Source organism: Pyrus communis, chromosome 10, assembly GCF_963583255.1.
Source record: "Pyrus communis chromosome 10, drPyrComm1.1, whole genome shotgun sequence".
In the NCBI taxonomy this organism is placed as follows: Eukaryota; Viridiplantae; Streptophyta; class Magnoliopsida; order Rosales; family Rosaceae; genus Pyrus; species Pyrus communis.
Genome location: NC_084812.1, coordinates 10,398,761 through 10,424,301, shown reverse-complemented (window position 1 = coordinate 10,424,301; position 25,541 = coordinate 10,398,761). Strand labels below are relative to the sequence as shown.

Below are 25,541 nucleotides of genomic sequence, written 5' to 3'. Positions count from 1 at the left end.
TGAACTAATAGAAAGGTGTCCACCATACATTGATGTACAATAAATAAAAATTTGGCATTAGGTTTGTGAATGGTGGCATAAGAATATTTTACACACATATATATCTGGTCATTTGTTTTCATATGCTGAAGTAAAAATTGATTGGCATTCCATTGTCAAATCCATGCACGTGATAAAAGGCCACAGCCACAATAAAGTCAACAGCAGGAAGGGTGCAACAAAAGAGAGAGAGAAGAAGAAGCAATCAAATTGTAAATTGTGTAAAATTTTGGAAGAGCGTGAGACAAATTGGTTGATCCGGATTCAGGGGCTGGTCTGCCATTCCCACAAACTCACCCTCTCCTACTATTCTATACAATTCAGGTGTGCGCGTGTCAACTTAACAATTACTTACCCGAAATATGTTCATCGTCAGATAATATTTTTTTGTTTAACGATTGGTTGTTATGCGTAAATTTTTCCCTAAACAACAATGTATTATTAGATTACGATGCTAAGTAACGGTGGATTCCATTTAAGTTGCTCTTGTGAACTTGTGTGTGTGTGTATATTATATATGTGTAGTACTTGACATATTAACTATTTAAACCAAATTTTATAAATCATATACTGTAACGTTGATGATTGAATTATTATTAAAATATTGATTCAGATGATTATATATATACATATCATCCACAAGTAGGTACCTTTTTATCTTTTTTATTTTTGGAATTTTGTATTTCCAGACGTACGTACCCTTTTCTCTTTTCATTTTTGGAATTTTCTTGTGTTTTCAAATCATGTTAGGTCAAGTCAAATTTTCGTATTCCACATTACAAATCAGGGCATGGGACCAACAAAAAGTTTTGTGAGGTGATGATATATGCTTTTAGCCGCATTCAATGATTAATAGATTTTTTTTTTTTTAACAAATAATATGATGATTACACTAAATTATTAAAATTGCATAAAAAATAGAATTTAAACTTGGACGCAAAGTGTAAAACACAAAGCTCTAATCAAATTTCAGTGAGATTCCTTTGTTTCTCGTAGATTATTTTGCTAGGAACCATCTTCAAAGTATAAATACGACTGAGATGATTACGTGTTTTTATTTTAACGATAAATGTCAAAGAAAATTATCAAGTATGGATGTTTTTTTAAATGTTAAAAGAAAACTGTAAAGAACTCCAAAAAAATAAAAAAATAAAAAGTTTTGAGGTTCTTATATCTTCTGACTTTCTAATTGTAAAGATTATCATAGAAAAAACGTAAAGCCACATCAGAAGGTAAATTACGAACCCAATTATAAAATAAAACTTAGGATAACCTAAATTAGCTAACCGATTGCATCCTAATTTAGAAAAATGACCAGTAGAGAGTTTATATAAGTTTAGGATATTGAAGATATGGCATCATTTTCATCTAGATGTGTTGATGTGATAACACAATAGTTAAACCATGTTTACAATTGCTTGTGCAACTTAATACCATTAGAAAGAACAATTAATGTTAATCTTTATTTTATGTGACCGTACATGTGAAAACAATGGCAACGAGGATTGGTTTAGTTGGTAAGGGCATATTAATTTGTGGTTAACCTCCAATCCAAATTCAATCCCCTCTGCTAGCAGTTTTCATTGATTCGCGATTTGTAAATTCATATTGGTAACAGTTGGCAATTATATGCCACGTGTAAGTCTTTCCGCTTGAAGTTGTATGTGTGCCCTAACGTTGGAGGTAAGAGTAGCCAATTTCCTCCAAAACTTTTTGGCAAACAAACATGTGAAAACAATGACTACTACATACATGAAGGGGAACATGTATAATAGTTGCGGAAGCACTTCCCTTAGCTTTATACTTCTAGTCAAAAAGGTACTTTTTAAACAAGGCCGGATATAAGACGTGTTCAAGTAAAAAGAGATTTACAGGTCCTCATCGACGTCATCGCTCGTTTTTATAATTTCCTCGTGCTCTAATTCTCCTTTTGTCAAAAAAATAAAACAAACATTGATTGGGAGAAAAATAAATTTTGGATCCGCAGATGATGTCATGCACCGATCATCACTACCAACGAAGCGTACACACCACAAATCAAAAAATACTAGAGTAATGTTTACACCAAGCTTTATTTAATCTATAAGTAAATTAATATTTATGCTTTCATACCACACGAAAAGGATTTGAACGAATTAAAAAATAATTTGATTTGTTGTTTTAGAAAATTGAAAAGATATAAAGAGTAAGAAGTAAAATACAAAAATAGAGAGAAGATCCGATTAGATATTTTTATTTTATTTTTCAAAAATTATCGTTTATTTTATGAAGTGGGATAATATTGACAGGGAGAGGTCGGATAAGGGTTTGTGAGCAAGCAATTGCTTAAGACGCAATTATGACAAAAAAAACAACTTATATGATATAAATACACGAAAGTTCACGGTTAATAAAATAAAAGCAAATTTAAATTAAATTTATATATATTTTTGATTTTATTGGCACGGGAAAGTAATAAAATAATGTACTCATGCTGTGTAAATTTACCCCACACTTCTGAGGCGGTCCCCAGTCCTTCAGGCTTCAGAGTTACGTACGTGCTGGTGGCACCACCACCACTCTCCTCTTCTTCCCTCCCTCCCTTTTGTCTCACTCTTGGTGGCCCCCACTCATAAATCTTCTCCACCACCTCAGCATTTGAGGCCACATTTGCTTAACTTCAGACACAAACACTTGGTGAACTTGTTGTCGTCAGTCAAACCATGTTGTCCATATGTCAACAGATATCGACATATGTTGAAGCAATCCAATGAGTGATATCGGGAGAATTTGTTGAGTGTTGCCGATGCAACTTGTCGAGACTAGTATGCATTACATTAGACACTTAGTAGGCATAAAAGAGACTCGCACGAAACATTTAGAGAGTCATCGAAAGACCTTCACATGTATATATTTCCTAAGCTCTGGATGATCCTAAGACAACCTTGGTTCTGAGATCATCTTAATCCCATTGTTCATCCCCCCATGTTTGGTATATATCACCAACTAGCCTTTGGCAAGTGTTTTTGTCACATGATCTTATCAGAAAATAAGAGAGAGGCAAATGAACAAAATTGCTAATTAGTCACCCGTGAAGTTCGGGTAGTCTATTGCAAATTTTTTACAGCATATGGTAATTTACAAAGGTGGTGTTGTGATGTAGGCATACAAAAACTGCTTGATGATGCGAACAGTTTAGAAACGTCCCTAGTCATTTAGAGTGTCTTTCCTGATCAATGAGGATTTATTGTTGCTTGTCTTTTCATTTTCTTGAAACAAGTCCTTATAATATGTTCACTTGCTTTGTAATGGATAGTTTTGAATCAATACAAATTCTGAAACGAGAGTTTCTCTCACAACTACTGGAATTCCAGAGTTCTTTCAAAGGAGACCGTTTGTGATCCCTTGTCTTATAACTTCCGCTATGTTAGCTACCATCAAAGCCCCGTTTTCCTATTCGATGGCTGAAGACGAAGCAAGAACCAATCCTAATATCACAAGTTTCGCAGACGTGAGTCGAGAGCTTATGGCTATGGAAGTTTCATCAATCATACAATGCAAAATTCTCATGCTGAAATTAGAGAGATGATTGCAGGCTTGGCAGTAGGCGGTGCTCAACGTGTTGTTCGTGCTCCAAAACTAGTTGCAGCACACGAGCAAGTAAGAGTTTTCCCTAATGGTAATTCAGATTCTGAAGATGACGTTATCCCTACCATCCCTGAAAGCCCACGAGAAGAAACCAAAAAAAGAAAATTGAAATTTCCACTTTCAATGGAAATTTATTGATTGAAGAGTTCTTAGATTGGCTTGCGGAGTGTGAGAAGTTCTTCGAATATGCAGAGATGGCTGAAGTGAGACAAGTTAAAGTTGTGGCATACCTTTTCTTACAACAAATGAGTATTTGCTTAAGAAAACCAAGGTCCGATTGGGATGAGTTAGGTAAATGTAGATTAATGTTAACATTTGGTCCCTTCATAATAAATTTATTACAAAGTGGTCCTTTTCTTTGTCCCTCGGTAAATGGAGATTGTATATGCTATTCACAAACTCTTTTTTACTTTTTGTGTATTTATCTTTTTTGATACATTCGATACAACAGTTCAAAATTAAAAAAAAAATATTTTAAAAATAAAAATAAATGTGTAAATAGCAAAACTTAGAAGGTTTTATATACTTTCAAATTGGTACATCACAATTCACCACCAACTCACAAACAGCTACTTCAGAAAGTACACGTGGCGCCATGTTTTGACGCAGATAAGGACATCAGGTGACACCGTGATAGTACTGGGGTTGGTCACATGCTGACTCGTATGGACTCGCAAACACTCGATGTTTTCTTAACTCCTAATAGCCTCGAAATACAAAAACATAATTACTACTAATTTAATCAATTAAAACAATTAATTCACCGGGTAGAGCAGTCAAAGGGAGCGACGTGATTAGCCGGGGGCGGTGACAGTCCCTGACGGCTGAGGACGGAACCACCCATCAGTCCTTCGGGGGAAGCTTAAGGTTTGGTCACGTCGAAATGAATGAAAAAGGCAATCAAAACGACTGTGCATTGCGCCTCACTCTGGCCGTACGGAGGAGGACTGATGAATGACCGGCAATAGCAGGTCATCCCCTTCCATCCCACCCATTTGTCTCTCTCGAAACTCGTGCGCGCTGCTGACGCATGGAAAGGAAGGGGTATTAATGGGCGAATCGATAAACGATGTGCTGGGGGAGTGTGGGTTTACCATTTCGCCCTCGGTGTCCAGCTGAGAGAGACAACTGTCAATTTACGAAGTTGTTGCAGCAGGAGAGTAATTTCGTTCCGATTCTTTTCTATTAATTCATTAAATTTGAAGATTCAGATCATTAAAATTTGATTCAACAATTGTAAAAAAAAAATTTATTTTAAAACTTATAATAATTTTAATAATTTGATTAAATTTCAATAGTCCGAATCTTAAAACTTAATAAATTAGAATGAAAGAATCCGAAAATAATCATTTCCGTTGCAGCAGGGTGTGGAGTAAGAGTGGAGGCAGAGAAGAGTGGTAATTTGGTAAATTACCTTGGCTACGGTTAAGGCGCATGGTATCCGGACGTGCTGGTGCTGTAAAATGGATAACTATGCTCCGAACGCGATTCAACCCAAAAAAAAGCTCCGAACGCGAGCAAGCTCCGGTGTGTAATTACTTATATGCCCAGCATTTATTTTCAAAATAATGTACAACTAATGCAGTCCGAATATGATATGTAATATGTAAAATAAATATTTGGTTATTGGTCCCTCCACATGAGCGCGAATAGAGTTTTCACCATGCTATTGTAAATGAACCGAGTTAAATGATACAGATCAGTTTGGTGGGTTGAATGAGATTGAGTTGTATTTCACTTTATTATGGATTCATAACTCATTATGTACAATTCTACTCCTATCCATCCTATATTTTGATACAACAAATAAAAAATTGAACTCAAGTCCATTAATTGGTCACAACCTATCACAACCCGCAAACCAAACATACTCTACAAGTCTAATTAAACTTGCCTTCACTATTCTTTTAGGAAACATAATATAATTGACAAAGAAAACAAAATGAAATCAAGTGATATTTCCCTTCAAAAAGAAAACAAGCGATATTGTCCAAGAAAACAAAAAACCTAAGATGATCGTGGTGGATGTGGGTATTTGAAATTCAAAGTTTGCATACCTTATCCAGCTATTTTCCTAATTTAAACCATTAATTTTCTTAATTCCAAAAGAAGAAAAACCAAACTAATTTACTAATTAATTGTAATTATAGGTTGCAAGTTAGTTTAGCAACCAGTCTGTGCAATTATTCATTTGGGCTTAGTCAACATGGTAATTATTCAAGACTTTTTAGAAGGAATGATTATAAAAGTTTGTTTTGTCATTTATGGATTTAAGAGTAGATTACTTTCCAATAATAAGAACTAATCAATTTTTTCTTCTACAAGAGAAATTTTAATCAAACTTTAAGTTACGTGTGCGTGCGTGTGAAAACGAGGCAATTTGAAATTACGTGTACAATGAAAACACATTGCTTTAGTCAAATAATTACGCGCACAAACAGGATTGTAAATTTTGAAATAAACAGTAAAAAAAATACTCTACTTTAATTAACTGAGGTATATCCCAGCGAGTGAACTATCTTTTTCTATTTTTATGGTAGAAAATAATGACAAAAAGAGAGGGAGGGGTATTCAGGTAATTAGAAGGCATGCATTGAAAACCAAGGCAAGCAAAGCGTCCAAACAGGGGTAGTATCGACAATGGACGCAGACAGTACAGGGACAAAGAGGAAACTCAGGGGAGGCACTTAATGGTCGCTCAGAATGACATGTCCTTCATTATAAACGTCAGTAATGGTATATCACATAAAAAACCAAAAAAAATCCAAACCCAATCCAACGGTCCCCGCACCTCCCTCCTCACATCAACGGCCACAACCACATAACGCATATAAAAAAAATATTTGACGTCGACGCCGTGGTAACTGGTAACCATTCTCTCTCTCCTCCCTCTCCCTCTCTCTCTCTCTCTCTCTCTCTCTCTCTCCCCTCTCATCATTTTTTTTTTATATAGTTTTAATTTTTCATTCTTTCCTCATATCTTCGAAATAATAAAATTTGTGTTTTCCATTCTCTCTGCTGCTTCTGTTTGGGATCCTGCGAAGATCGGATCGAGCGCTCGCTCTCGCTCTCACAGGTCTCTTTCTTCTTCTTCTTCTTCTTCCAACCTTCCGCTCTCCATTTTTCTATCGACGAAACGGCGTCGCTTTTCCTGATGTCAGTGTTTGTTTCTGGTTTTTTGTCGTACCGCAGGTGTTTGATGGACTTTGACGGCTTGGGGGGAGAGGGAGGGCGGAGCCGTCGACTGTGATCGGAGCAATCTCTGCTGATTAGGTTAAAAATCGAAGGTAAAAGATAAAGGTTAGATTCGTGGATTTTGAGTTTTTTGTCGTCGTTTTTTCCGATTCGGTTTTTGCAGATTGGTTGTCGTTTACACGGATCTGAGTTTTTCTTGCATTTTCTTGGCCATGGAATCTAGAGAGAGAGTGTGCGTGTGTCAGGCATAAACGCAAACACTTAACAAACAAATACTCAGTGAAGTATTTTCTCAGAGACAGAAAGCTTCTTCTCGACGACGCCGTTTGGCTGTTTTCCTTTACATTTCTGGTAAAATTGACAGCGAATTAGCTCTCGTTTCATTGTTTTCCGTTCCACTGTCGCTCTCTCTCCCTCCCCTTTTTTCTCACTCTCTCTCTGAGTGCAGTGTGTAAAGGAAGCCATTGTTGTTGAAGCTTTTTTCTTTGACAGTATCTGCAATTTTTGCACTTTCGACACTCGATGATCATCTGATTCTCGAAAACGATTCGTTTCGGTTTTGTTTTCTTCTTCCGAAAAAATAAAAGGAAAAATAATTTCTTAACAATATTATGGCTTTGCTTTGGTTAGAAGAAACTGTTCGATTATATGGTATCATGTCGGGTTTCCAAATTCTGTGAAGCTTCCATGAAAAATCCCCTTTTCATTTCCCTCTCTGATTTTCTCACATTTCGATGCTTATTTTAGAGAAGATGAATCTCTCTCTCCTCTCTTCCTCTCTCTAAAGTTTTTGTCCTTGGTGCAAAGTCCATTTGTCTTCCCTTTGTTGTGTCAAATTATCAAATATTGACTTGTGGGATGGATTTGTAATAATTTAATCGTTTTGGGTTTCTGGGTTTTTTTTTCGTTGCAGTTTGGTTAAATTTGGTTAAAATAATGTCGTCGTCCTCAATGTCGTCGTCTTCAAACTCTCCGTGCGCAGCGTGCAAATTTCTACGGCGGAAGTGCACGCCGGAGTGCGTCTTCGCGCCTTACTTCCCACCTGACAACCCCCAAAGGTTTGCCAACGTCCACAAGGTCTTCGGCGCCAGCAATGTCGCCAAGATCCTCAACGAGCTCAGCGCTTCTCAGCGCGACGACGCCGTCAACTCCCTGGCCTACGAGGCGGAGGCCCGCCTCCGGGACCCTGTCTATGGCTGCGTCGGACTCATCTCCCTCCTCCAGCAGCGGCTGAAGCAAGTCCAGGCGGACCTTTTCAATGCCAAAAAGGAGCTCGCAACTTACATAGGCCCACAAGCTATGCTCTCCATTCTCCAGCCGCCGACTTACACGGCTCAGCAGCTCCAAGGAAACGCTTCTTCCTCGGCCGGTCCGCCGTACAGCATGTCTCCGATGATGGGCATTCCGACTGCGGCTGCTTCCGGTCAGCTGATGGTTCGAGATCCCCAGCAGCATCAACAGATTTTCGAGGCGCAGCAGTTGGCGGCGGCCGTGGCGGCGAGGGAGCAGCAGGAGATGTTCAGGAGTTTTGATCTGAGTAAACAGGCAATGCAGCAGCAGGCGCAGGACCATTTGAGCGGGTTCACTCAGATGGCGGGAGCGGTGGGCAACGCTGTTTTGCCGTCTTTGGCTCTTGGGTTTGATAGCGGTCCGTACCACCAGATTCAGCCGCAGCACCCTCACCATAATCACCGCCACCAGCTGCAGCTTCAGGCTCAGCTGTTGCTCCAAACCCAACAGCCGCAAGGGCACCATCAGGCTCAGCAATCCCAGCAACCCCAGCTACAGGCAAAACCCGTTCCGGGCGAGGAAGGTGGTGGTAGGAGTGTGGGTCCCTCTTGTTGATGGGTTTTTCCTCAGCTCTTCCATGCCTTCCCCTCTTTTTCATTCAACTAATTTTCATTCTAGGTATGCATGTCCTCCTTCCTTTGTTTGTTCTTTATGTTTTTTTGAAATGAAAATCCGTACATTTCATATTCATTAATTCTTGCTCTAATTGTTTGTTGGTTTATGGTCTTGCACATGAAGATGTCACGGTATCTCACATTAACGTCGCACTACTTTATGTGAAAAAAAAATTAGAAATATAACAATGCGTGATTGATTTAAAATATCATCATATTGACATATAATAGGGTAGGTAAGTATCCTTCATGAGGTTTTGTTGGGGTTTTGTACTTACGCATTTATTATCTTGCATGTGATGATTTTTCGAGTCAATAACACATTGTTACGTGAAAATTTTAAGCATACATCATTTTTTTAATTTCCCTTGTTTAAAACACCGCCACTTTAGCATTTCCCCGAGTATAGATAGGTTTCCTTCCTTGTACATTAGGTTTTGGCAATGTATGAGTGTTATGATGGGGTTTAACTTTTATACTGTGTGATTGGTTTAAAAAAGCGCCTCAGATGAGTTTCCTTTTCCTTGGAGACATTAGGGTTTTGCATTTATGAATGTTGTGATGGTTGTGGTTTGTGTGGACATAGGGTTAGGGTTTGTATTTTCACGGAAAGGGCAACATTGTGGAAAGGAAAAATTACTCTTTATTGCAAAGAGAGAGAGTAGAATCAGAGAAAGGGTTTTGGTTAGGTTTGAGGGAATTATTGTCTTTTCACAGCCAGGGATGTCTCTCTCTTGATAATCATCAATAACATCTGAGATTTCACTTTCCCCACCTTTCGTGACATCCCTTTCCTTCCTCATGAATCAATATATATATATATATATATATATATATATATATTTTATTTTTTTTTGTTGGGGTAATATTTTATGTCAGAAAAAAAAAGAAGATATATATATATATATATATAGTGGCAGTTGATGGCGATGCTTGTTTGGGCTAATCTGGTGCACGCATTGATTGCATGGTGTTGTTTTGATGGTCCAAAATCTGAAAGAGAAATTGAAAACAAATTTAAACATGTATGTATGTATCTGTGCCTTCTTCTTCTGCGTCGTCGTTTGACTCTTTAGAAAACTGACTGACTGGTTTTTTTCAAGGCATTTTTCGCTGACAGACTCAGCACTATTTACGATCTTCACTATCTGCTTCGATTGTTCTTCCCTCTTTATCGAATATGACAAAAATGCCCCTCTCTCTCTCTCTCTATTGCTCTCTCTCAAAAATGATATGTGACGTAGAATTCATGCTCGTTTTTTCATGAAAAGAGTGCGTGCTTGTATGTCTATTAAGGTGATATCCTAATTTATATTTTGCTTCTTGTTGTTTTCATGCAGTTCATATCGTCTGCATACAACTGGAGATCTAGAGAGAGAGAGAGAGAGATCATTTTTTGAGTTTTGAGTTTTGAGGAAGGAGAGAGACTACTTTTCATTGCAGAGTAGAGACATTTCGAAAAGTAGTAGGGATCTGCAGTGATATGTTGGGGAGTACAGTTTTTATCCTTTTAATTAGTAGTGATCGAGGACAATACTCATCCCCTTTCTTTTTTCTTTTCAAACATGTAAATTTGAACCCCTGGAATTATCTATTGCCCTTTTCTCGTTTCTCGTTTCTCGTTTCTAGCTGTTAAGTTCATATTTAATTTCACTGTAAGCCGTGGACCCTCTTGGAGGTTAGGGCATTTACTTCCAACCCATTGCAAGGTTCAAAACACTTTTCCTTCTATTAGCGTAGATTAGTGCAGAATATTAAAAAAAATATTTAACTTTCATTTGTACTGAAATGCCTCTGTGAACAACTAAATTTGTTTTGCCTATTTCTATTAAAAACCTTAAGAGTCTGGGACTCCCAATGTTCCGAATTCGGGATCCGTCACTGCTAATACATATTAGTAGTACCATTATATTAATATTATTTTAACTCTTACATTTTGATAGTGATTTATATTATTTTAAAATAATTACCATATATTTTGTTATTATTATTATTATTATTTTTTGTCAAACGGTAGATTTTGTTTACATTTAGATGTTATATTAGTCACTGATGAGGTTTGAACTCATACTGACATGCAAGGACTCAACACATTACCATCTCTATTATGAATTTGATGAGTGTCATTGTTATTAATTTTTGTGTGTGAACTTCCCACTTAATATTGTTTCAGCCTTAGAAAACTGATAATTGTGTTGAACTAGTGGTCAAAATATTGTAGCATGGATTTGGTTTGTGTTGCATAATTAAATGTGCATTGTGGAAATGTGGGTTTCACGTTACATGCCTCTTTTTTTTTGGGTATTTGAATCCAACTTAATTATCTCCAACTAGTCAAATTAGATCTTCCCTTATTATTATTATTATTTTTTTAAGAGAGAAGTTCCTTTATTATCAGAACGAATTAACATATATTTTATAGTGACTTTACACTCACACTATTCATTTTAAATTTAAATAAGATTTTTTTTAATGAAATAAGAAAATTATTATTAATAGTCATTTTGCACTCAACCTTTCCTTTGTTTTGAGATATATATATATATATAGCCGCTATTTGCACTCTTAAAAAGTCAACAGCACTCTTTGAATTTAAAATTAAACAAAGAGAGCAAGGCAAAATGAGAATTTTAAAGTGCTTATAATAATTAGTGTTACTTGCAAGTCTTGTTTTTAAGCAAATAATCTTCATTGCTCTTTTTTTTTTAAACTTGTGCACACACGTGTCTTGGTGGTTGTTTGAACTTTGAAGTAACTAATTGAAAGACTGATTAAATGATTTCTCTCTCCAAGAAAGAAAAGGGAGAAATTCTAGTAGGATTCTCTCAAACGTGAGACTCTTCATGATTCTTTATCACTTCAAGTAAATTACCAATAAACTGTGAGATAGCAATGCGAGGTAGCAAATAGTACGTGAAAAGGTTCATAGAGAGTTCTTTTAGCATTCTGAAGAAAAGTTGAGGTCAACCAAAGAGATGTATGATATGGGGATTAGGGCTAGCTTTATAGGAATTAACACGTCCATCACAACTTTTCCATAAATAATGTAATGTGTGTTCAGATGGTACAGACGTGAAGATATGGAAAAGGAAGAAGAAAAACTGTGCGGTGGGTCCACTTTGGTCACAGCCTCAACTTTGAAGCCAGCAGTTGGTGATCGACCACAATGCTTTCACCGCTTTATATTTGACTTGCTAAAACCAGATTAAAAGTAGGTGAAAAGTCTTTTGACGACCTTTCAAACAATAAAATAATTATTATTGGGTGCATGAAAGTGCATGCCATTGCCATGCATTTTGGACAAGACAGGCAAACAGAAACAGCTGCCCCTGTAAAACTGTAAAGCTCACTCTGGTAGCTGTGACAGTTTAATTACCTTCGTTTTAAACAAAGACGTTCAACTTGCACAGGTGCCAATTTCATATTAGTTTAAGAGGAAATTATAATAATAGTTTTTTAATTTTAATCAAATTGGAATAATAGTCTTTCAATTAAAAATTCATTATTATTGGTTTCTCAACTCATCAAAATGTGTAACTATGGTCATTTTGATCAACTTTGTTAGAATTTTGCTAACGGTGAATTTGAATCACATTTTATTGCTAGCCCATTATGAGGTTAAACCAACCCTCCTCCTCTTAGTGTAGATAATATTTTTTGTTCAAAAAAAAAAAAAATCACTTGAGGTTGCACGCACTAACTAATGATTAGACAGAACATAACAAGTGACCAGATGAATTTTCTTTTCTAATTCCCTTGTTTTAAATTTTGTATACAAACTATAGTTGCTTAAATGAAATTTCTTTTCTCATTTCCTAAAAGAAATTTGGATAATGATTTCTACACTTGGAGTTTAGCATTTTTTTCCACTTCCATTCATGGGCGAAGTCATGTAAGGACCAAAATGGTACCAGATCTATCTGTGACAGCCCATCCGGGACTTTTCGTACCGTAGGGATGAAATGATGGTTTTGCCCCTAGTATGGTTGTTTCGTCGTGTGGTCGTTTTTGGGTTTTGATTGGTTGATGTTGGACCACACACATACCCTGCTCATTTCTCTCTCTCTACCTTGTCTCGAGACTTTCTCTCTCTCCCTTTCCTATCCTTTTCATATGGACAACACCACAAACCCTTGAAATTGTCACAGATCGAGGAAACAAACTACATATTTGTGCTCATGAGGTCTTTAGGAGTTCAACCATACCCATTTCAGGTATGGATACCTTCGTTTTCACGTCGAACTCGAGATCCCCGATTTTGGTCACTGTTCATGCACACGTTAATTCTTGTGTTTTTGGGAATTTCAAGCTTGTAGGAAGCTTGGTGAGGTCCTTAGGAGGCTCGGGGTGGTTCGTTTGAAGGTTTTGGACGTTAGGATCGTGAGTTGCAGGTTTGGCCGGAGTTGGTGGTGTTTTCCCGACGAGTTTCTGTGGGTTTTAGTGCTTGAAAGTGGTATGGATTTGTTCCTCTTGTTGTAAGCTTCATTTTGGTACCAATTTTGTGAAATTTGGTTGAAAAATGAGTGAGATATCAAGTTTAGAAAATTTCCCGGTTTTCCGGCGCCGGCAATGGCGCCGGAGTTTGGCCGGAGAAGATGACGGAATATTCCGTCAGTTTGGACGGAATATTCCTAACGGCGTTAACGACATTAGTTAGATTTAACGGAATATTCTTGATGGTGTTAACTGACGCCGTCAGTGTGCCAGGCATGTGCCTGCGCGTGTGGCCATGCCTTGGCCGGCGCGTGGGGGCACGTGCTGCATCGGAAAATTATTTTTAAAATATGGGGATGTTCATGAGGTTGAGTAGATCACGTTGGTGTATTCATACACCCCATTTGAGCATTGTATGAGAAGTTATTTCGTAGTGTTGGTTATGTGCTTTAAAATTAACGTATTTATAGTTGTTTTGCATATAGGTAAGACCTATCCAGAGGACGAGCGTGGTCACTCGAGGCAAGGGGGTTACGACCCTTCTACATACCAGTGAGTGGGCTTTTGGTTTTCCGTATATACCTATATACTTCTATTTTTCCTAGAAAGTGAATGAAATGTTTATACGTTTATATGCCATGCATTATGTTTGCCCATTTAATTATGCATTATTAGTTGCATGTATATATGTGTGTTGGTGCTGCGGACGCACAGGTAAGTACTAGGTAAGTTATGGTTTATGTTTATGTTCAGTAGTGATTTGAGATGCATAAAGAGCTCATAACCTGCACCCCCGGTGTTATTGCTCCCGCCCAGAGTTGGGCACAGTCCTTCACGTGATGTTCACCTCCCGCACCACACGCTCATCTTGGATCCAAGTTAGGTGCACAGTCCTGTCGTACAGACCACTTTAGGTGGTTCCGACTCGTAGGTGACCCGCGATTATTCGCCCAGTCTTCACGTGATCGTAGCACTTGAGCGTACTTATTATACACCTATCCTGTCGTACAGACTACTTTAGGTGGTTCTGACTCGTGTGCAGGTATAGTTAGTGAGTTAGAGATTTGAGCTCTATATTCAGCCGTACAAGTCACGTTAAGTGACTCCGGCTGACAGATTACATGGCATTGTTTGGCATTACCTGAGTACTTGCATTTTATTTCGAGGCATTTGGCATGGCATATTTCCGAGCATGATTTATATATATGTATATATTCTATTTTTCTGGGAAGTATACAGGTTTTAAGGCGAGGGGTTAGAACTTTGTTTATGAAATGATTTTTGAAAAGCTTTGTTTTTGCCCACTCACGCTTTATGTTTTGCGCCTCTCCAGGTTCTAGTTTGGCTAGCGCTTTTGGTGGCTCTCCAGAGGAATTTCCCGACCTATTTGACAGATTATCATCAGTGTAGGACCACCTTTGGGTGTGTTTATTTAGTGTTGTTTCTCCCGGACTGCACTAGGTCTTTTGTGCTTTGAACTTTGTTTTTCACACTTACGCTTGCACATGTATGTTATTTACTTTGTGTATAGCTAGGATTGTTTTTATTCGTACTTTTATTTTTATTTATTAGCTTCCGCACTGTGCACATGGTTACGTCACTTCCACGTGACGGCCAGCATGACCAGATCTCGGTCGGGATGTGTCATATCTTACCACTGTTTTCACACATAAAAAATTAGAGTTATTCTTCTGATTTCTTAAGATTTTTCATGGCATTAGTGTCCAGCCAAAATATTTTCTTTTCTTTTTCCTTCACAAGTTTGATTTAACGCTGGTGGCTATTATGTAGTTAACATGTGTCACTGAGTGTTTTGAGAGTGCTGGTTTTTTATGTTAATTTTGCTTTATCCTTTTATTTTATTCCTTGAAGTATTTTAATGCTATTACTTATGCTTTCTCTTTTTTTCTTATTTTTTTTATTCCCATCCTCCTTCCTTTCTTTTCTGCTGAAAAGGACTTTTGTTTTGAATCTGAGTCATAATACTAGACATGGGGTTGAGTTGAGGAAGAGGATGACAAGCCTAACCCAAATGATGGTGGTCGGCAGCTTAGGAAACGGAAAATCCTTATTTTTCGTTGATCAGGAGAGCAATTTATGGTGAGACTTTTGTGACCTTCCTGAGCTAAAATTCTAATTCCGCCACTGCTTCCATTTTATTAACTTATTAATATTATAGATTTTTATTTATTTATTTTTTGGTTAACAAAGGCGTTTCGAACAAAAAAAGGGACCGATATAAAAAATAAAAATAAAAAAAACTACGTCAAAACAGCTCAGAGGCATAGCAGCCCCAACAATAACATAGAAAATTAGTTTTCCACACGAGGAAGGATTGACCAATACTATATCCAAGGAAAAATTATATATTGAATGATAGAATACTGTCTCAAGAAAAATTGGTTTCACACAAAATTGTCTCAAATATTTGAATTTAAACCCAACGATCTCACGAAAATCACGATGATAACCAATTTTGATAATTTACTTAGATTGTGTGTGTTCGTGAATCTTTATCGTTCATGAGAAACCGGTTTTTCTTCTTATAAAAAGGACAATGATATAACACCAAACTTATAAGGAGTTGTGCTACTTTTCATATTACCAATTTATCTTATAGTGAATCTCAACTTTTTTTCATGGTATCCTAGTAGTTTGGCATACGTGTGAAATTCAAGGATTACACATGCTCCATGTCACCCATTAAGAAACACTTTGTGTGTACTTATAAGAAGTTGAACTATTCTCCATATTATCAATTGAGTTTATGGTGAAATTTCAATTTCCTTTATCGCTTTAGTCGGCTAACTGTTTAAAAGTAATTGGAAGAATGAGTTTATTGTTCCTCGATCGATTCATTTGTGTTTTTATTTGACAAGGATAGGATTATATTAAGAATCAAGTTGACTGATTAAAACGTTAGATGGCGTGATGATGTGATCTCGTTTCACATGAATGAATTTTATCTTTATTAAATTAAAAATTTATAAATAGGAATTTAAGAAATATGGAGTATCGACTCTTTGCTTCAACCTTATGAGATTTTCCGTCAAAATTAAGCATGTGAAAACGCATTTGAAGCATGTGAAAAATAACCAAAAGATTTTTAAAATTGGTGTCGGCAATTGCGTCGCGGACGCTTAGTTTCATGGAGCAGCAGCCGGAGGCATATTTTATGAACCGTAGAGCCCAAGAAACCTCTACAAGCAATATTTCTGCCATAACTCTAGCAGTAGCAGAGATTTGTATGTGTAAATTAAAATTTTGATGTTCATCATAATTGAACTGAAATTTTGGTGTAGATGTCCATCAGTTCGAAACCGGTTAATTCTGAAGAAAAAAAGACCCGATTTGATTCATTTCATAAGAAAAATCTCATTGGGATTTGATTCATTGGTTCTACACAACCAAAACAATCTAGGAAAGTTGGTTCAAATGATTAGAAATCAAGGGGGGTGTATTCAATTGGGATTTTGACGGATTTTAATTCTTTTAGTTCTCTAAAATTTAATGTGTATTCAATCAGGATTTTAAAAAATAATTATTTTAGCAATTGGGATTTTGAAATCTCAATAGTGATTCTCTCAAATTCTCAATCGATGAACTGCTCAACGATATACTTAAAAACTGATCATTTAGCAATTGGGATTTTGAAAACTAATTATTTTGATTAATTTCTCAAAAAATATTTCCAAGGTCCTCAACTGAGTTAAAGTAGTACTAACAAATATTTACATTTAAGATAAACAAATTAATTACCATAAACAGTTTTTTATCCGCAAATTTCATTTCTAGCTACAAACCAGTTGGATTTCCTCTGTACAATCAATTGGCTTCATTTCAAAGCATTGAAAGCAAAAATAGTTTTTTTATTTCTATTCTAAACTACTACACGTAGAGAGATTCAACTCGAGTGCAAGGAGACGTACACACTGCTTTGCCTTGAATTGATAAGAAATAAAAAAGAGTAACCACTTTTTCCAAATTTCTAGATTTATTTTGTATACGTTTAATTTGCAGTATTGTTCTTGGGATTTGCTCCTGTCCATTTTGTCATTTCTCAGAAAATGGCAGACTTTTGCAAAACCAGAAGAAATGGTGCTGCATATCTTGTCATGGCTTCCTCCGAAATCTCTATTGCCATTCAGATGCGCTCGTAAAATCGTGGCAACAACCCTAGCTTTGTGGATGTACACCTCTCCGAATCCAGAGACAACAGATTTTCATCCACCTACAACAATTTACATCGTTTCCAAGTGTTGCATCCTCATTGAAACCAACGATGACTCGAAGAAAGTTTAATTGTCGCTTGTAGATCTTTGCAATGACAACGATAGTGGTGTCTATTACCTTCAAGATCTCGACCTCAATGTTCCATTGTCTTGAGGGCTAAGGCATGAGTATTTGGACTTTACAGGCCATTGTCAGGGAATTATATGCCTAAAGGGTTACTCCGAAAAAAGGTTTTTCTATGCAATGCGGCGCTAAAGGAATCCAAGCTTCTTCCCAAGTCGTGCCTTCATCTCCCTCCCCCGAAAGAAATGAACATATTGCAGTCCACAGGAGTAGCTGTGGGATTTGGCTACGATCGAAAAGCTAGAGACTACAAAGTTGTTAGAATCGTAATGCATTTCGAGGGTTTTTGGATTTTGTTTCACCTTCGCACGGCGGATGTGTATAATATGAGTTCAAACAAACCGTAGATGAACACAAGAAAGTCATCCTTTCGTTCAACATCGATGACGAATCATTTTCCGAGGTATCCGTGCCGGATAGTTTACAAGGTACAAACGAATGTTATGTGAGCCATACAGTGTGGAATGAATCCGTCGCTCTTTTTTCCTTTTCACATAGAAAGTGGGATTTGTAAATCCATTGGTATGCGGAAAATGGATTTCAACTTTGGGGGCGTTAAGGGTTCTTGGACAAAACATTTGACCATCATACCAATTGCCGGATTTGGAATGCCATTCACATTTTGGAATACCGACGAGCTTCTTATGGTTGCCACAATTTCGACGAGCTTCTAGCAAATAACAAAGTAATTACTTCTCCCATACCGTCTAGTAGCCATATCAATTCTCATGTAGTAAACGAAACCACTTAATATCGACAAACAAATCGACTGTTAACATGTTTATAGATACTATTGAACTTCAACTACGTAACTGGTGGCATTGTGTCCAAATACTTTGTCCATGAAATTGAAAATCGATACAAGAACAACAACAAAGCATTTTCCCACTAAGTAAGGTCGGCTATATGAATCCTAGAATGTCATTGCATTCGGTTTTGTGTCATGTCCTCCGTTAAATCCAAGTACTCTTAAGTCTTTTCTGAGAGTTGCGACATGAAACGTCTTAGTATTATATCCACATAATTTTAGAACCGAACGTAAAAACTACAAAGATTTTACATAGGCACACAGATCTTCCCAAATATATTGGAGCAGAAAACAAGACAATGTGAATGATTAACTCAAAATATTCAGCAGTATAGAAATTCATTGCTCGTTGGTCTCTCATCCTTTACCGGTTTGCCCTGTATTCCGAGTTTCGAACATACATCTTTGACTTTCACCACAAATTGACAGCTTGTACAGCTCTCTCTCTCTCTGTTTCCAGATCCAGCCATGTCAAACCCATTCTTTCCGCACTTCCACATATCTCCACCTGCGTAAAATTGCGCGTTAGTAGTTGCTTTCCCCAGGCAAAGAAAGCTTCACATTCAACCCCCCTAAAATGTTGAATCATGTCTGCACATGCATCATTATCATTATAACTTGGTCAAATTCATATAGATATGGTTGGTCGACTTTTTTATTTCGATTATAGAAACTAAACAAATATTAGCAAATACCAGGGCGGCCCGAAGAATTGAGTGAGCAAAACTAAAAGGTAAAGGAAATCCAATTAAGTAAAGGTGAAGGACTCAAGAGGTGCTATGATTGACCAACGACTGTCACTTATATAATATACAAAGAATAAATGTAAAGGAGAGAGGCATAGAGACACTAACCAGAAAATTAATCTGAATCAGATGACAGTTGAGAATGTGGATCCAGTGTCGCAATCATTTTAGACAGCATCTCACCCATGTCTTCTAATTCATCCTTTGCAAAGCCCCAACTTCTAACTAACTCCGCCCCAGGTGCTCCTCTGGGAATCCCACAGCTACGAAGGCCACCCAACCTATTCTCCAAAAATGGCAAGATGGCACTGCTAGACCGTAGTCTAGCTGCCATAGGGATGGAATGAACATCAAGTGATCCCCTTGATGGGGAACCAACAATTGGCGTGCTCAAAAGTTCACCATGTTGGCCAACAAGGTTGCCAAAGATTGAAGGAAAAGGCAAAGGTATTGGAAGAGGACATTGAGCCACTGACAGATGGCAGAACATTGGCCTTGTTATTGCATGTTCATAGGCAGCATGAACTGTATCCGTAACTTCAGAAATTGATGCCCGATGACCTCCTGTTGAACACAAACAATGAGTTAAAATATAATAAGCATCCAGTCCACACCAGTCCAATGGTACATTTCATACCTTTTTTCCCCCTCCCAAACTCACACCATCAGTTGTCAAACTAATTTGTTCGGGTACCATATCAAAAGAGTGGAAATTTAAGTTTCAACAATGAGAGGCTTTGCAATTCCACAAGCACTAGACTCATATTTCCTCTGAAATAACAAGTTACGTATACATTATACTGCAATGAAATGCACAAATGATTCATAATGTAATCAAAATGACAGTGAACTAATGACAAGAATAAGATGGAAAAGGACTACAGTTATCACCAGAGTGGACATTTTTAGGGATGGTTTTGCCAGGGAATACATATTCAGGAACTAAAACAGTTCTTTGTAATGTACCATATAGGGCACACATATCTTGTAACCTATGATAGATGGTTTTAAGCCTCTCCCGAGTTCCAGTTAACAGATACCACCAGATTTGATTACTAGTGAATAAAATGTCGCCCAAACAAAAAAAGCATATAGCTTTAAGATTTTAGCTCTATTTAATGCCAACACCCAAAGCTACACTGCTCTAGTCACTAAGGCAACTAGAGCGTTCACTAAATTTCATATTCAGAAAATATGATCATTGAACGATAAGCCAGAAGCGCAAAATATGAACTATCCTTAATGTTCTCTAGGAAACTAAAGAAGACATAATAAGGAAAAACTGATGCCTTACTGATCTAAAATGTACCTGATCCTAGGGCCCCATGGACTGTCATGGATTCTACTAACTGTAAGTCCTCGACATCTTCTGCTGTCTCTGGTGTCAATGGCTGCAAATTCCTTAATAAAGTCTCACCAAGCGAATTCTCTGTTTAAAATGCCAAATAATTAACCAAAATCACTGCTGTTAATTGAGGGACCGATATGAAAATCAATTAAAATAAATACCAGCTAAAGAAGGGGATGGCATTGCAGCATCCAGAATGGCAACCATATTTTGCCTAGCTTGCCCTGATAAGATTTGCACAACCTCACTAACAGTCGCAGCACCAGAAGCATAAGATGAGTCTCCAGTGGGCCCAAGTGGTTCCATTCGAAAAGGGAGACTAACAGAATGTAGGGTGGCAGCGTAAGCTGCACTGCAGTGATAAGGCTTTTCATCATTGATGCTGAGAAAGTTTGAAGCTTTGCCTTTCAAATCAAGTGAAAAGATGATTAGTCCACAAGAAAACTTATCCGGAACAGAGAAAGTAAGGGAGCATCTACACTGACCATAGAAACCAAATAGCAAACCATTGGTTCAAAATAAAGCTTTTAAACCTAGCTTCCATATCAGTTATGCCAACACTCTTTTGAGGGGCTATTTAACTACCTAAGAAGAATATTAATGATTTCATCATGATAAATAGGATGACACCGGGCATCCGAGGGGAAAAAAGGCCATACAATCACAATGTTGGAGCAACATGTAAAATGAATCTGAAGAGTCTTGAAAATCAATTGTATGAATAATACATTCGACAAGTGGAAAATTTCTTACTTGTACTCAATGAGGGTAGCCCGACTGGAACAATCAGTTTGCATAAGGATGACAGCATTGAAAACGAAACTGCATCGTGAAGCTTCCTACTGACTCTCTGCTTCTGGCTTCTGGGGTCCATGGAAGAACCTGAACCACGCACAGCATAAAGCATCACTGGAGCATTTGTGTATTCATCTGCAATACTCTCCAGAATATCCACAGCTAGAGGAGAGAAACCTCCTGAGTCATCAACGATGAATTGAAAACCCTGTCAAAATACAAAGACTCAAGGTTATACATTAAATCAATATTCATGTTGAACCCCAACATTGAGAGGCTTATACCAAAAAGGAGCACCAGAAGCTCATTTGAAACTGAAAATATGGATATTACTTCTACTCTTGATGTTTAAAAGGCTAAGAAAGATTTATTCAAAGTCAATATTAGCCAGTGCAGCAATCAATCTCAAAAACAAAAACAAAAACAGATAATTGTCCATGTAAACATAGCTCATGTAGTTTGGACAATGAACAGGTCATTGTCATAGATGATGTTTCAATCAAATTAACATTTGTCCATATAACTAGAAAGACATTACTAATACACCATATTGGACAGTCTTGGCTTTCTCAAGGCTAAAATAAAGTACATGATTAATAGAAAATAGTACTTCTAAAGTATATTTGACAACAAAAATTGGATGTATTGCAGATGAATACTTAATGAAGACCAATAAAACAAAAGGAAAGTAATATCAGAAATATGTGATGATCTATAATACCATAAGTTGAATAAAAATTTCAGAAGCACAACAAATTCACTCTTGAACACTGCCAGCCCTTCCGACTTAAGCATCTACATATATGAAATAGACATGCATAACAGAAAACAGGGTTGGGGTAGTAGCTAATATACCAAAGTAGGCATCTCATGCGCCTTACCTAAGAAAACAAAACTCACTCGACTAGCACTAACCGACAGCTTTAGATCGAAACTCATCCCCTCCCCAAAACAAACTAAGCCAAGAAAAAAATTGTAAATGGATCAAAGTATAGGAGAATGGTTTGTACAACAAAAATATACCTGAATATGGTCGCACTCTTCTACAAAAAAGCGAAGCCTCTCACTAACTTCTTCTCCCTGTAAACCCGCAGATAAGGATTCTCTTCCAATCCCGTAATTGTCAAATTTCTGAGGATCCACCCACAAACCACTCAATTCATATAAACTTTGGGGATGATAGTGAACTTTTGAAAAATCAGTCCAGTACTGGACCCCATTTTCTAAACTCTCCACTATTTCGCTGTCATGAATTTCCCTTCGAGAACTCTCCTCCCCACCATTGACACCATTTTGAAGAGTCAAAAAATCCCCCTGCTCTTCCTCGTATAAACTTTGTAAGAACAAATTCTTCTTATGAGGCTCAGCGGCTTGAGTAGAAACATTACCACCCCTGCACATTGGTCCAGGGGATATCTAAATTCATCTATGCACAAGTTTTTAAAAACCAAATCCAAAAGGGTCTAACCATGTGAAAATATTTGATGATGCAGATGAACCCTCATTATACAACGTGCCGCGTGAACTCAAAGACCCGAGGGACCCTGCAACAGGCAAAAAGAATGAAAATTGACACTCGCATACATTCTAGGCCAACAAATACACAAACCCAACTGAAATTTTTGACGTACCTTGAAGATCAACCGAAACGAGGCGGGGTGTGTAAGTCACAGTGCCCTGTTCATGTCAAAATTCACGAGTCTCTTAAGTAAGAAGGTGAACCAGAAGCAAAACAATTGAAAAAGTAAAATATCTGCAAACCTGGTGCGTCTGACCAGAGCGGTAGAGCACGTCCATGTTCAAAGACTGATTCTTGAACACTGGGTCGGCGTAAGCGTCCTCCGCCAACCCGAGTAGTTCATCCTTCAAACATATAAATATGTTAGAAATTTGCAGAAAAGAAACAGTTAATGGGTTTTTGGGCAAAGCTGTAGAAGTACCTGGAAGTTCCAGAAATGGGAGCCCACATAGTTTGCAAAGCTTCCAACTTGAAGAGTGACGAGTTCTCTCATGGTTTTGGAACCAAAGCTGCGAGGGGATCGGAGGGAGGAAGGGAATGAATTTGGAGGCAACCCTCTTTTTGTAGTAGGCTGACTTGGACTATTTAAGTACTGAATTAACTGGACTTAATCCCTGTATGTTAAGAATAACGAGTAAAAAAGCCCCAAAGACATTTCCCCTTTTTCATTTAGGCATTTCAACAAACAGTTTGTGGGCATGGTAAACAACTCTTTTCGTAGCAATAGACGAAAAGGTTTTTAATTGTACCGGTACAAATTACTACAGGAGATGTCCATGGAAGAAAGAAGAAAACAAATCAAGTAAAAAGTCGAAATTTAGAAAAGGAAAATGAACAAATAACAGATACCCACCAACAAAGTAGGAAAATAAACAGTGGAATTGGAACGTTGTTACTATTGCAATTCTGGCTACTACAAGACCATTTGGTGAGTCTTACAAATGTTATTGTATTAGTAATTCGAGACACTATAACGACGGTAAATCTGCTTTATAAAAAATTTTCTCAAACAAGCAAATAAGAAATCCTTACAAAGGAGGTGATCGTCTCTAATTGTCTCCGGTCATGGGCAGACCCATTTAATGCCAAGGGTGAGCAACTACCCACTTTTTCTTTTCTTTTTTTATTATTTTTTTATTATATTTTTTTTTCTGATTAAGGAAGATATCTTTCATTACATTAATAACTAGTATAAGGTCCAAAAAGAACTGGGTAAACAACTATAAATAAAGTAACAGACCCAAGCAAAATGAGAACGGCAACCCAAGATACAACGAAAGGGCCACACAAGGTTAGGCCTGAAGGTTGCATGAAACAAACAATAAAAACCCTAATCTCCAGCAGCAACGACCACACTGTTACATCCTCAGAGGAAGCCAAACTTCGAACCGAGAAAGTAGGCACCAAATCCAAGTCCCATTCACAAACCACTGCAAATATATACAAAGAAAGTAACATATGGGTAGAGTGAGGCTAATGGGTATGTAAAGTACCCAACACTTGGTCTCGATGAGGATTTGGCATGCCTATTAGAGGAAGGGAAGTGAGGGATGGAAGTGGGTCTGATATCCAATTTCTGATCGGAGCTTGCCGATCCAAGCACATGGTAGGATGGGGATGAAGTATCACAATTAGGGAGGAGGGAGGAAGGAAAATTAAAAGACATAAAGTAGTAAAAGCAAGGGGAAAATGACGGATAAAGGGCATGAAGCCCAAATCTAAGACTAGCTTAGGGATAGTTGAGATCCGGCTTAGGAAAAACTACGATAAAACTCAAGGGAAAACCGAGAATGAAAATGAAGGAAGGAGACTAGAAAGAAGGAAGGAAGAGGAGGTGGATGCAAGGATGGGGAAGGGAAAGAGGATATGAAAGGGGAGGAAAAGAAGGAAAGGGCAAAGAAGAGAGGAGGAAAGGAAGAGGAGGAGGAGTAGCGGGCTGTCATCTACCTCGAGCAAAGTAAGGGACGACGGCGCTTTTGGATCTGGGATATGGAGTTCAGTGAGAGAGAGAAACTGCGTATGTTGATTAGGCTATTGCATTGGCAACTACCCACTCATACCTCGAAAAATCTCCCCATCAGACATGAGTTTGCCCATCTCGACAATTGGGCAAGAAAGGGTGACACGGGAATTCCAAACCCATTTCATACCAAATCGACATACTTCACTCAAAATTTTCCATCCGCACTTTTTTCCTCAATTCCTTCCGTGCCATCATTGCTAAGACCTGCCCACCAACAAAGAAGCATAAGCAACAACACTATACCAAGCTTTTATACCTCGCACACTCAAAAACATAAAAAACAAAAAAAATCTATATCTGCCACTATCTCCCGTTAACCTTTGTTTTCCTGACAAACATTAATACTACTGAGAGACTATTCTTAGCATGGCAGCGTAGTGCCATAGACTCCACAAAGGAAATATGGGGAAAAAAAATATAAACTGTTATTATCATGAGTACTAGAACGTATCGTGCATGGGGTATCCTCATTCCTAAAAATGGTATAACCATAGTTCTTCAAAACAATGGCATAACCATATGTCCATCTCAATAATAAGGTACCAAACTCGCACAAATAAAAAGTATCTTGAGATTTCGCTTCTTTAGAGCAAAAAGTTCTACAAAATCGAAGAAAAATGTATAGTTGACTTTCTTTGGAAAGTTACATCAACATTGAACCATCTAAATAGCATGACGTTGGCGTAATAATGCATAGTTTGACAATGTATGTATTTGTTCAATTCTCGATAGAAGATCAATATCCCC

The 25,541-nt window shown here is 37.6% G+C and overlaps 2 protein-coding genes and 1 pseudogene across 4 annotated transcripts; 2 read left to right on the top strand and 1 right to left on the bottom strand.

Annotated features, from left to right (window-relative positions):
• Positions 1 to 6,651: 6,651 nt before the first annotated feature.
• On the top strand, positions 6,652 to 10,479 carry LOC137748844 (protein ASYMMETRIC LEAVES 2-like). Of its 2 annotated transcripts, none has more exons than XM_068489033.1 (4): positions 6,652 to 6,742; positions 6,859 to 6,953; positions 7,775 to 8,769; positions 10,106 to 10,479. In XM_068489033.1, exon 3 carries the CDS (start codon positions 7,798 to 7,800, stop codon positions 8,704 to 8,706), a length of 909 nt encoding a protein of 302 aa, XP_068345134.1. In that variant the 5' UTR covers positions 6,652 to 6,742; positions 6,859 to 6,953; positions 7,775 to 7,797; the 3' UTR covers positions 8,707 to 8,769; positions 10,106 to 10,479. The 2 variants fall into 2 exon arrangements, with proteins under 2 accessions (XP_068345134.1, XP_068345135.1); XM_068489034.1 differs by having other exon boundaries at positions 6,859 to 6,966.
• A 6,787-nt stretch (positions 10,480 to 17,266) lies between these two features.
• Positions 17,267 to 18,229, top strand: LOC137747840 (F-box/kelch-repeat protein At3g06240-like; annotated as a pseudogene).
• Positions 18,230 to 18,404: 175 nt separating this feature from the next.
• Positions 18,405 to 23,687, bottom strand: LOC137748511 (uncharacterized). Of its 2 annotated transcripts, none has more exons than XM_068488672.1 (10): positions 23,193 to 23,687; positions 23,014 to 23,115; positions 22,884 to 22,929; positions 22,721 to 22,796; positions 22,276 to 22,645; positions 21,211 to 21,460; positions 20,619 to 20,861; positions 20,419 to 20,538; positions 19,218 to 19,673; positions 18,405 to 18,954 (listed from the first exon to the last, which is right to left on the bottom strand). In XM_068488672.1, exons 1-9 carry the CDS (start codon positions 23,262 to 23,264, stop codon positions 19,225 to 19,227), a joined length of 1,728 nt encoding a protein of 575 aa, XP_068344773.1. In that variant the 5' UTR covers positions 23,265 to 23,687; the 3' UTR covers positions 18,405 to 18,954; positions 19,218 to 19,224. The 2 variants fall into 2 exon arrangements, with proteins under 2 accessions (XP_068344773.1, XP_068344772.1); XM_068488671.1 differs by having other exon boundaries at positions 18,405 to 18,871; positions 23,193 to 23,685.
• Positions 23,688 to 25,541: the final 1,854 nt, after the last annotated feature.